Raw genomic sequence first — 13,336 nt, forward strand, 5'->3', positions numbered from 1 at the left:
GGGGGGGGGGCACGCGCATCCTCGTATTGTCAATAACGGGAAATAACTGAGACAATGTAACACTTTGACCGAAACTTCAGCCTAAACAAACAGTCTTGTGTACAGACAAACAAACACACTCACATACACATGCGCGCACACGCACACACACACACACACATATTGGGCCTCCTTGGCTTCCGTTGGTATTCTGGAACCAGATCCTGTAGATGGCCATTGTTTCCTTGCCTGCGTCTTCCTTGTTTTAGTGGACACACACACACACACACACACACACACACTCACACACACACACACACTGAGCTTGGAGTCAGGAGAATCTGGACCAGTCATCAGCCTTATGTTGGCTTTGTGCAGGGTTGATTGATGCATCCTGATTTTGTGTTGTGTTGTTGACTGTAGCCACATTCATTCATGACTAGTGCAGTGCCCGTTCAAAATGTGCCAGTTTGGAACGAGCCGATTGCTTGACCTTTGGCTGCTACTTCAACACTTAAAAAAATAATAGAGTTGATGTGAGGTGTGAATGAGTGTATATACACCAACAACACGAAAGAAACTAACATTCTATTATACACAGATGATATAAATAATAGACTAAGTAATCTAATAGTTGTTGTGGAATTTTCCATCTTTAGAGGTTACAAATTGGCTTATATTGGGTCAAGCTTGGCTTTGAGGTCACATTGTAATCAGGGATTAAGATATCTTCTTGAGATTTCAGCTGTCTGTGATGTCTTAGGGAAGGCAGAAACCTCTTTGATAGAGGGTATATCAGCATTTCCATGGTTACCAAGGTCAGAGGAGGCTTCCCTAAACAACACAGATGGGTGGATGACACAGTCAGACACTCAAACCGAAACTGCTGAAATTACACGCAACGTGACTTAAACTGTCACGGGTAAAGTGCAGTCCCTTGTTTAGAAACTAGTGAACCGATCAGACTAATTTTTCATATTGTAGGCTGATAAAGACTAGGACTCAGACCTTCAGAGGGCAGAACAGAAAGAGATAGCATCAGAGCAAAACACTCTGGTGTTTACTGTTTGTGGTTCTTCACTTGGCCAAGTGCTTCAATAAACATTTTCAGCATTAAGACATCAAAAGTCTAGTGTGCACCTTTCTCCATTGCTCAAAATATCCACAATAATTGTAAATAAATGGTCTTTTCTCATTTCAAATAAAAAAAGGGCTGCATTTAAAAATAAGATAATGTGCTTCCTAAAATAAAGTTCTTATTTTTATTGCCTTCAGGTAGGATTTGAGTGAGTATGTTTGCTCCAAAGATTTGTGCTTTGTCTGTAGTGGCGCTTCACAATTACCATGGTTTCCAAGCATATGAGACAAACTGGTTTCAAACTGCCTGTGGAAAGTATTTCCTTCGCGTAACTACAGTCATTGTTTATTGGCTCTGAGCACCTCCAAAACACATGTGACCTACGCTCAACAATGTACCTGAACGCCTCCTGTGTAGTCACCTATATCTGCTAATCGTGCTGCTAACACTACGCTTTCTGTCTAGACACGGGGTAGTAAAAATAGACATGTTTAAAAAAACAAACAAAATATATGCTCTCTGAGATTTCCAGTTTAGGTTTAGTAGCAGGTTGTAATTTAAAAAAAAAAAAAAAAAAAAAGCTGCATCCCCCTTTTTATGACTGTTGTTTTGATCATCTAAAAATCCTGCAGTGGAGAATCTGAATGAACGTGAAGGCACATAAAACAACATGGACTCTGCAATGCTGCTTGGTCCTAAGACATTTATTGCTTTAAATACAATCAAAAGGACCTAAAAATCAATTCTAATTAATACAGCGTTGTTCAGCTAAATATTCTCTCTGTTTTTAGCTGTGGTCAAGAGTTTAGCAGCAGGATTTTGAAAAAAGTTGTAGCCTCTCAAAAGTGCATTACTAAGGATTATATAGTAGTTTATATAGTAGAAAAGATTAAGTTTGACAGAGCTGTCCATCTTTGGTGACATACATCCACCTTTAGCAATGTTGCTAATTTCCCAGCCTTGTAGTGGAAGTTGTGTTCAGCTAAATGTGGAGGGCCTGGCTTATTCTGCAGCCAATGAAAATAAGGCCAAGAAAGCTCTGGGAAGATTGCCTGCTATTGTGCAGCTGGCTTACACGTTCACGTCCTAATCCAAAAGTTAGAAAAACACCCAGTTGCGTTTTTGTATTCTGCATGCCTTGCCTTGTTGACATGAATCCATCCATTTTGTTTTCTATGGCCCGGCCTCTAACGGCGACAGTTTTGCTTTCTTGTCAGTCTTTTTTGGTTAACAGATGGGGTTTCTCACGAGGCGAGGGGTACAAGAGAAGAGGAGGGGAGGAGTGGCTGTAAATCAGGGTTGTAGCGAGAAACGGGTGGTTTTATGAGAGTTTACAGACCTTCTTCACTTTTAATGAGAAAAGACAGCCATTCTCTCCGAGACGAAGGGAAGAGGGAGAGAGGGAGGTGAGAGGTAGAAGATGAATGTAGTGGAAGCCAGGAGAGGAAGAGGAGAGGAAACGGGATAAAGGAAAGAGGTAAAAGTCAAGTGGGATTAGCAGAGGAACTGGAATGGCTTGAAACTTTGAGAGGGGAAGGGCAGGAAGGAAAGATGAGAGGCCTATCAAACTGTTGGCAGGCATCCACTTGGCATATGAATTTAAAAGCAATCTGCATTGCTTTCGTCCAGAGTCTGGTAAACGAGGGTGGTTACATGCGGCACGCACGCAAAAAGAAACAAAGATAGAGAGAGAGGTGGAGTGGTTGCAGCTGCTCCTTTCACTCTTGCCCGAGTCAGACCCCCCAACATACCTATGACACTTGCACACACACATACAACAGCACACACCCGTTGGGTTGGCCAGTGGGTCAGAAGTCATGGTCTTGCTGTGACACATCCTAGATCTGATTACCTACCCCACCCCCCCAACATGTTTGTTTGTCTGTGTGTGTGTGTGTGTGTGTGTGTGTGTGTGTGTGTGTGTGTGTGTTGCTATAAGTGTGTGTCAGTCTGTCTGTCTCAGTTTGTGCCTGTGCATTTAACTGTTAACAAGCGAGTCCATGTGGAAGGTTCACCCTCATATTTACTACGCTTGAGTGTGTTCGTGAATGTGTTTGTGTGTCAGTTCCAGTGCCTCCCTGCCCACAGAAGCGGCCCTGTAATTATGCCTAGACCCCCTCGTCCGCAGCAGAGGACTGCAGGGAGCCCTTCAAGGGTGCTGAGGCCCGACCCAGAACAGCCACTATCACCATCATCCAATTAGAAGCCATATCCAGATAAAGTTAGAGTTTTAGTGCTGCTGAACTGTAGCTCCGCCCAAGTGTGGAGACTTTTTTTTTTTTTTTTTTTTTTTTTTTTTTTGCATTTCATGTCTGTCTGAAAGTTAGAGGAATGATGTGGAAACTACTGTGCAATCTGCAAGTATTCTTTTGGTTTTGCTTTGCTCAAGCACTCTGTATTTGGATTTTCACCACAAAGTGTGGCCATTCAGCCTTAAATTGAAGTTGTTTACATTCATATTGGTTGAACAGCGTAGGAACTTTTATTCTCCTAATTTGATGGGACAAAAACTGGACAAATTGAAATAAAGTAGAAATAAAGTTTGATTTATTTATTTTTTAAAAAATATTTCATTGTAAATCCTTTGTATTCTGCTCTACTGGGCCCAAACTGCAACTTATTGCATGTTCTGGAGGATTTTTGCTTTGATTCTAGTTTTCAGTCAGTTCGATTGGGGTTCAGTGACTGATTGACCAGTCAAGAACATTTTACTGTCTGGCCCCAAATAACTCCTAGTAGCTTTGTCTATATGTTCGGTGAGAGACCATGATTCAATATACTGTTCACTCAATATGAATGTAAACACAGTGTAACAAACTTATCGCTGAAATTCAGCACTTAAACCTCAAAGCCACATTTTCATTTTAAATCCAATCTGTATAGATCCAAAACAACAAAAAATAAATCATAGTCTCAATACATAAACTGCATTGACTGTGCACCAAATTAGTTTCTCTTAACAATAAAGACACATTGCAATGACTCTTGTTCTAATGCTGGAAAGATTGAGGTAGGCCTTTATTACATATACCACATCCAACCTGTAAAGCCAGGTCAGCAGCAACATTTTATGGGGAATGAATGAGTCATACATTTTTTGTGTAGTCAACCATACATACGATACTTTCTCACACACACACACACACACACACACATATTCCCTGGTATGCAGACTTGTTGCAGCAGGATTCAAGGAACTGAGCATACCTTGTAATTTTAATCCCAGAATGCGACATTCTTTTATTGCTATTTTATGATGCACTTTTATACATCACCCATCCTTCCTCGTCTCTATCCTTGGCATACTTTTATACTCTTTATATGTCTATTTGTGTGTGTGTGTGTGCGTGTTTTTTCTTTATGCACATACATTCAGTGGCACCTACGACCAATCTGTGCCTTTACACATCAGTGATTCCTGAAGACTGATGACTGCCAGAATTTCTCACACTTATGATATGTCTTTACATGTCTCTTGATCTTATTGATCTTATGCCTCTTGGTTAGAGAAGACATTACAGTATGTACAGCTGCATTGAGGTCAAAATTATACAGCAGCTCTTCAGATGTTTTTTTTTACCACCATCAGTGTAAGACCTAGTGTTGCCAGATAAACCAGATGTTGTCCCTCTGTTGTCATGTCAGTAAACAGTATTGGCTCAGTGCAGGGCTGGTCCACTGTTTTGTGGCAGATCAGATGCTATTAAGTAGGATAGATACAAGCACCGGTCATATGATTCAGCATTTTTAGTAGTAAGCACTATTCATAACTGTGGCCAGTTACATAAACCTGTGTAAAGATGTTACGCAAGCCTGGAGATTCATTGTTATTTATTGTATCTTAACTGTTTTTGCAAGTTGGGAAGACGAGCGTTATGCATGTTGATGTGTCTGTTGTTCCTGTTTATCTCATTTCTTAATGCCCACATCTTGATGTGGGGCTGCACAGTGGCTCAGTGGTTAGCACTGTTGCCTCACAGCAAGAGGGTCCTTGGTTCCCATGTCCTTCCTGTGTGGAGTTTGCATGTTCTTCCCATGTTTGCGTGGGTTTCTGCTGAGTGCTCCGGTTTCCTCCCACCATCAAAGACATGTATGTAAGGGTTAATACTCCTGTCAGCGCCCCTGACCAAAGCACTGGCAAAAGAACTGGAGTTGGAACTCCTAGTGAGTGCGTATAGGATGGGTCAAATGCAGAGGATCAATTTCCCCACGGCGATCAATAAAGTACTACTTCTTCTTGACTGCCTGACTCATGGCTTGATGTTGCAATTTCCCCACAGGCTTGAAATGGTGTCTTAGAGTTCCTGGCTTGATAGCTTTCAGATGGCCTTTATTTAGTCAGTTTAGTTAATAAATAATATGGCAGATTTGTGACCTTGTTGGAAAATTAACTCTGCCCTGCAAAAATGGGCAGACTCCAGTTAGCTTTAGTAGATATAAGACTAGAATGGTTTCTCTATGCAGAAGATACCGTCCATTGACTAGAACCTGTCTCTCCATCCACAGCTGTATTTACCTTCTGCTCCCTCTATTTTATACAAATTACAACACAAACCCAGCTGCAAACTGTATGTGCTCAATGTTTACTAGGCAATTACTGGGAAAATACATTTTGTAATTTTCAAAAACTGCCTCTATGTTTGTGCACCAATGCAAAGGATGATGCTTAAAAATCTGCAAATGTCATTTGATGAATGTGTGCTGATCAGTTGTTTAAGACTGAAAAAAAAAGAAATATATTTAAGGCTACGACAGCATCATTGAATGAAAAGCAGAGGGAGAAAAAGAGAGAAGATGAAGACAAGTTGAAGCTCTGCCGGCCAAAATGGTGGTGGGTTAGACCTTATGCTGGGAATTGAGGACAGCTGCAAAATCTGCAGAGAAATCTCACACTATGCCAACAAATGAACAGAATCACAGTAGAATAAAATGAACATAAAGAACATGTCAAAAGTGATGCATTTTTGGATGGAGCCCAACAACGTGGCCGGGGTTGGGGGGTTTGTGCTGAGCCAAACTCAGCAGCCAGACGTTTCCTCATTCTCAGTTTACAGTAGGAGTGGCTGAGAATGACACTAAACACTAAAATGAGAATAGCTGGTCCACCTTAAAAGTCATTCCACCTAAAGTGAGCCTGGTCAGATTAGGCTAACCCATTGTCGCTAACTTCAGGGCTAACCCCCTTCCAGCAGTTTGGGAAACAACAGACGTGACTTTTCTTGGTCTTGAGAAGCTGCAGCATTTATTAACTGACACACTTTAGTCTGTACTGTACATTTACTGCCAGGTTGACAACTTACTGCTAACCTTTTCCTCTGCTCCACTCGCATTCACGTCACTACTCTGCCGCTCGCTCTCTGCACTTGCTCAACCACACACTATGTACACCCATTACTCACTGCCCTATTTCTCAAAGCAGCTATACTACTCTTATAATAGTACCTTTCATGTAGATGTCCTTTGAAGAATGAGGAGAGGGAGGATTGTGGCATTTGATGCACTAGTTGATGACTCAAAACAATTCCACAATACATAAGGTGTTATAGTTTTCGCACAGTGTTGAAGTGAAAATCATTAGTACCCAGTGATACTAATGATGGTGTCAAATTTTAGCATGAATATAGGGGAAACACTGGACTGAGTGATGAAGTTACACCATTGGTCGGTCAAATGCCACCACTTCCTATATCTGTTTCAAATTAAAACTCTTCTAGCGTTTTGTACACGGTCCTGCCATATACTAGGTTTTGACCTAGTCTTGTTAAACACACTAATCAGCCAGTTTCAGCGTCTAGGCCAATAACTTTGAAAACCCACCGGCTACTGTTGCCATTTGTGGATTTGCTGCTGACAGTTTGTTACTGATCATCATGCTCTAAAAAAAATGTCAGAATGTTCTTTCAGCCATGAGCACGCTTTTGCCTTTTTTATCCCTGCAGCTGATAGTTAGTGCAAGAGATTGTCTGACTATACTAACAATGTGATTGAGTCAATCTGTTATTATTATGTTAATATTTGTTATCTCTTTGCCAGGGTCATTGATAGTTGTTAGTTGGGGTAAAAGATCTAAATGATGAGATAACAACACTTCATTCAGTTCTTACAATTTTATTCCCCAAAATCATTCCTGGTGTTTTTCCAGCACCTCAGTTAGGGATTAGTGGGATTTTATGGATCAATCTAACTATGCTTATTATCTTTCTCTCCACCACATGTAGAGGTTGTGTGTTGGTGAGAACTGTCCCTAAGTCCTGACTGCATTATGCAGTAATGTGTGTGTGTTGGTTGTTGGAGAGCAGGATGGGGGGACAAGTCTCAAGTCTTACAGGTCTCCTGTGGCATTAAGTTTATGATGGTTCCAGTCAGTGAAGGGTTGGCAAGACTGCACCAAAGAAAGAAATATGAGCTTTATACAAAATGAGCCTTATGTTCTCTCACATGCACACACGTACAAACACATACACCTTGTGTATTAATGTTTGATCGAGGTTGTGAATAATTGATGTATCTTTATTATTTGTCCCTCTGGTGTCCTGCAGTCTTCTTTCTCTCTCTGTACACCCCCCTCCCCTTTCTCTCTATCATTAATCCTGTTTTATGTTTGTCTCTCCCTCAGGACTCTGCTGCCTCAGTAAAGCCCTTGTGATTGGATGAAGAGAGAACCACTGACTACCAGTATGGACGCGCTCCATCCTGGAGTTTCCCATAATCCATAGGTCTCTGGTAAGTAGCAACTGTAAAAGGCTCCTTTCAAGTGGGTATGTTTTTAGCATAAAAATGGATTCTTGTAAACCCTCCCAGCCTTTAGAAATGTGTTGTTCTTCTTGTCATAACTGCAAATGTACTGTAGGTCTAGTTCTGCTTTCATTATTTACAAGCACTGCTAATGGTGTTGTTCTTATTAGAGATGGTATAGGGATGGTAGATAAATTTAGTACATCTTTTCACATTGTCTAAAATCTAAGCAACCTATGCTATGCCAAGGTAAGCTTAGCAACCTCAAGTGCATACAACTTAACAACACTTCCTGTAAATGCTTCATAACAAAAGGCATAATGATTATTCTCTTTTACTGTGAAGTAGCTAAAGCAGAGTTTCCCCTGCGTATCTAAATCTAAAGCGGACAACCTAAGCCAAATTGGAACCTTATTGTTGTTTGAATGAACTTAAAACCCACTAAACAAAGTATCATATCCTTGTAAACAACACCTTTCTGTGTGCCTCGGTCCCTCCATCTGTTAGGCACCACTCTAGCTTTATTGTGAAACATGGAAACACTTCCCTGTAAAGGAAGTGTTTGATTTGTATTAACAGCTGATAAACATCACAAGAATAACTTGTGTCTGCTTCCCAGGCACTGCTTTGACACTGTTGTGCATCGTGTTTTTTTTGTTTTTTTTTTTTACATGGACTTTTTGGCATTCAAAAAATGCTCTGGAGATAAACCTTAGCTTTTGATTGGTAGGGAAAACATTGTCCTCTGTACATCAGGAGCTGTAATTGATGTGCATGGAAGGATTACTTCTTCCTCTACTGCTCTACAGTGCTATGTTGTCTCCACAGAAACCAGCAGTAGTTAGGTACCTTATAGATGAATGTGGTCTCTGAGGGCAACCCAAGAAGTTCTCAAATTCTTTGCATTCTTCTTCTGATCATTGTTTCACTTTTTTTCCTCACAGATCTGCAGCTGAGTCTACTGAACCCTGAACCGTGACCAACACCGGTCTATGACTGACCTCCTGTCAGGTACAAAATACACACAAATGCTTGCACGCACGCTGGCACACATAGTTTCACACATGTTGTGTTTGTGTTCAGGGTTGAGTTGAAATGAAAACCTCCATACTCACACCTCTCCCTGCTGAGAGGTTCCCCATCCCTGCTCTGCACTAGCCTGCATTTTTGTAATCTCTGTAAACCAGACTATAATCCACAGTAATGTCTAATAAGAATGTCTAAAATAAGGCTTACAATATTCTATATTTTTGTTATTTTCAACAAATCCCTTGAGAAGACCAAAACCAACCTTGTGTTAGTCCTCTCAATTGGTTCAGGCTTCTCTACCTTGTCTGTGGCTCTCCCAAAACATCTGGGCACTACAGTTTTTAGCAAATGTTACTCAAACTGGAGTAAATGGTGCATTTGCTGGTAACTATTTTCAGCTGCAGATTTGATGCTCTTGGAAGTATTGATAGCAGCAGGAAAGTGTATGTGACTCAACAAAATAACATAAAAAACATGTCACAATGCAATGGTTTGATTCGTTGTTGTGTTTTTATTAATTTGGAGGTCTGTGGCACAGAGGATTAAGCTACTTGGTAAATAAGGCATTTGCTACACAGACCATACTTGTTAGCAGGATCATTGTTGATTTTGGTCTTTGTATAGAATTTGTTGTCAATTAGCAAAATATAGAATATCACCAGACTTATCTTTTAAGGGGGTTGTGATGCATTCAGTAGGCTCATTTGTTTTGTAACTCTACTCCTGATGAGCCAGTGAACATTTACACACTCATGGACAATATTTATTCAAATCTGTCATTAGTCCATTTGATGCCATTTCTTTATTAGTTATATGTTTAACTTCATTTGTTGCAGTTCTGTTTCAACATTGTTTGTTGGTGCAACGAGGTTGTTTGTGGAACCATTTATTCATCATTCATCCTTATGCACAGCATCTGTCTTTTACATTACAATGCAAGAGTGTAGTTGGTACAATGCCAGTGGCAGTAGTAAGTAAGCAAAGGGACACCCATTCTTTAAAGACATAAAATGTAACTTTTTCTTCATTAAAATGTCTAAAAACAACTAGACTTATGTTATTTATTTTGTTGAGTTGTGTACTTGCATTATCCCAAACATTTCCAACAATGTTCAAACCCATAGAAATGCGTAATTTTAATCAAGGTAACAGTCCGTTTCATTTGTTCGTCTGTAAATGTAATTTCCCCTTTACCGTCCCTCACACCTGCTATAACTTTTGGGCAAACTCTATTGTTGACTACTGTTTGTATTGCTCACTCGTGATGGAGCACACATGATTGCCATTTGCTGCGCGTTCTGTCGCCAAAGCTGTCCCTGTAAAGTGCAAATGTATGGGTGAACCAAACAATCCAAAAAGATTATTCATTAGTATTCATTAGAATGAAATGACATAACGTGAATATAACTTTAATACATTACCTTGTCCATGAACATGATCTTGCCTCTTTTCTTTTCTTCTGTCTGAGTCACGTCAGATCGATTTTCATCGGCAGTGGTGGTTGTTTAACAATAAAGACAACAACTCCCATGATCCCACACTACTTCATGATGTCATCAAACTCCGTCTTTTGTTATTGTTTTGATTGAGAGACCTCTTGCAGCAGAAATTACATACTGTGTGTTTAAGCTAATGCCCTTATTGCTTGCATGTCAATCCACATATGGATTTATATTTATTCCCTTCTTGTTCCCCTTCTCCTCTTTTTAGTTGATCTGTCTTGTGCCATGATGATGTCAGTAGATGTGACCAATCACAATGGCCCCACTGCCACGCCTCCCACTTCACTCAGCCTGCGCTCCTCCCACAACCAGCTGCTCAGCAGTGATGTCATCAAACAGGGCTCTGCCACGCCTCCCAAGTGTCGCAAAAAGTATGCACTTACGAGCATCCAGGCTGCCATGGGCCTTGGAGAAGCGGTGCCATCTTCATCATCACCATCATCATCGCCATCGCAGTCGTCAACCCCCAACAATCCCAAACTAGCCAAGAACGGAGTCAATCAGCTCCGTAAAGCTGGTCAGGATCACAACAAAAACACAACTGACCTGACTGACCTTGAGTGTAATTCAGAAACTATAGCAGACGACCTCAGTGTCAACACACCTGAGGAGCCTGATGGTCACACTCTCTCCAGTAACGAACAAGAGGATGATGTCACAAAGCTAGATTTCGAATTGCAACCAGACAGTAGTACAGATGCAGAGCCCGAGCAGAACACAGAATCAGATATAGACTGTAATATCAACACGACTGTGGAGCTCAAACTGAACAGCAACACAACAGGTTTTGACTTGAACATAGAGACAGAGGAGAGCGACGACATCAGCATTCTGTCCGAGAAGGATATTGTGTCAAAGATGAAGACCGAGGAAGACGGAGATGAGGAGGCGGTGGTGGAGGAGAAGCAGGAAGAAGACGAGGAGAAGAAACCTTTACTGATGATAAAGAGCGAGTCTCCCGTGAAGAGCCTCAAAGTTTCTTCAGGCCTGGAACTCATCTCTGACCTCCACTCAAACCTCAAGCTCCTCAAATCAGGCAAGGACTCTCCTGTGCCTCCTCCCCCCTCGCCACCCAAGCAGGCAAGCCCAGAGGACACACCCCTGCTCTCCGTGGCCTCCTGCTCCTCCTCTTCTTCCTCCTCACCAGAGACTAAGAAGGACAGAAGGACTGGCGCAAAGACAGACTGCGCTTTGAACCGCATCCAGAATCTGAACCCCAGTGACGAAGAATTGAGCTGGACCACACTGTCCCAGGAGAGCAACTCCCCTGAGGAGACAGGTACACACACAAACACACACAAAACATGCTGCAAGGCTGTTATTTAAGCAAACTTTACAGCCACTGACATTTACAGATGTTTGGCATAGTTCTTATATGAGTGTCAGCTACTCTGGTGTGTTTTCTTTTTCTTTTGTGTGCTATGTAGTGGTTTTACTGTCCTCTCTCTGCTGATGACATGTTTCCATTTAGGGTGACCAAGTGTGTGTATGTGTGTGCACGTATGCTGAACTCAGACATTGCTAGAACAGAATAACAAACACTCCGGCCTCCAGTAAATCTCCCAGAATCCCTCTGGGACAGGAAGTGCCCTTGTAACCTCATGGGTGGTTAGCAAGCTAGATCAGCTGCATCCTGTTTCAAGCTTTGTCCTGTACGTGTGCGTGTGCGTGTGCGTGTGCGTGTGCGTGTGCGTGTGCGTGTGTGTGTGTGTGTGTGTGGACAGGGGCTTGCGGGCTAGTCATGAGTTAAACTGAAATCTGTAGCAGCCATTACATCTCTCTTTCTCTTTCTTTTATTTTTTCTCGACCACCATGTGCTCTTTTGTTGTGTCATACTCAGGAGAGAGGAGCTGTTATAGCTGCTTATTATAATCTTCTGTGTGTTCCTTTCTACCCTAATACTTCATCCCTGTTCTTTTTATGAGAATATAAAGGGTTGTACTCTGCAGATATTCGCTATAGGAAGCAGTCTGCAGGCACAGAAACACAGGCATGGAGGATTGCAGACCTTGTAGCATTATAGTTGAGCTCCTCCATATGTACTTGTGGCTGTCTGTGTCATAAGAAGAGCTTTATTTTTATCTTACTCTGAGCCATGAGTATGTGAAAATTGACTGAGTTTCTTAGCTGTTCGTTATGTCCAGGGTTATATGTTTAAAGTTACTCTGTACAGCAGTGGTTCTCAACTGCTCTGTCCTCAGGACCCGCATTTTTCCTTAGTCATTAAGCTGTGACCCATTTTTTAAAAATTTTTGAGCCACTCAGATTTATATTACAGAGAAATATTGCATAAATAACGTTTCATTCCTCTCATTCACTGGCTTTCAAACTACCACTGCTCACTGTCTTCATTTACTCTCTAGCTCCCTCGACCACCGCTGCTCTCTCTCTCTCTCTCTCTCCTCTTCCTAGTAACGTCTTTGTCCTCCCTCATGGCAGGGTTGTTCAGCACTGATCAGTCTGATCGCTGGCTGTGATTTTCCACCACAGCATGACGTTGGGTTGCATTTCTCCAAAAGTTGATTCTGGTTCAACATTCTTGCCGCAGGCTGCTGCAGCACCTCTGCAATTAATCTGCAGATTATTTTGTTCACTTGATCCATAAAATGTCAGGAAATAGTTAAACATTGTGATGTCTAAATTAAATTGCATGTTTTGTCTAACAGTCCAAAAATCAAATATATTTAGTTTACTCTCTAGAGGCAAAGAAAGCAGCAAATCCTCAAAAATGAGAAGCAGAAACTAGAGAATGTAATGAAAAATATCTTAAACAGTTAATTAATTATCAAAAAAGTTGAAGATCTGTTGATCAACTTCTGAATTAATCGACACATTTTAGGTAGTGTTCAGTAATTAGGAATCTTGTATAATTTTTTTTCATAATACCGAATATGCCTTAACTTAAATATCTGTATTCACAGTTTTCATTAAATTAACTCATATTACCGCCCTAATACTTTTTCAGTATTACATGCTACATGACAATCAGGATAAATATAACTTAAGGTGTTTT

General features: G+C 41.1%; 1 protein-coding gene across 6 annotated transcripts in view; it reads left to right on the forward strand.

Moving 5' to 3' along the window:
• The window catches only part of apbb2b (amyloid beta (A4) precursor protein-binding, family B, member 2b), a 54,532-nt gene that overhangs the window by 9,819 nt on the left and 31,377 nt on the right, over positions 1 to 13,336 (forward strand). For all 6 annotated transcript variants that reach the window (XM_044346878.1, XM_044346881.1, XM_044346884.1 and 3 more), the window contains exons 2-4: positions 7,674 to 7,780; positions 8,737 to 8,803; positions 10,532 to 11,602. In XM_044346878.1, the coding sequence (XP_044202813.1) occupies positions 8,785 to 8,803; positions 10,532 to 11,602 (1,090 nt within the window). In that variant the 5' untranslated portion in view covers positions 7,674 to 7,780; positions 8,737 to 8,784. The remainder of the gene's footprint in view (positions 1 to 7,673; positions 7,781 to 8,736; positions 8,804 to 10,531; positions 11,603 to 13,336) is intronic.

The sequence above is a fragment of the Thunnus albacares genome, chromosome 3 (assembly GCF_914725855.1).
Source record: "Thunnus albacares chromosome 3, fThuAlb1.1, whole genome shotgun sequence".
In the NCBI taxonomy this organism is placed as follows: Eukaryota; Metazoa; Chordata; class Actinopteri; order Scombriformes; family Scombridae; genus Thunnus; species Thunnus albacares.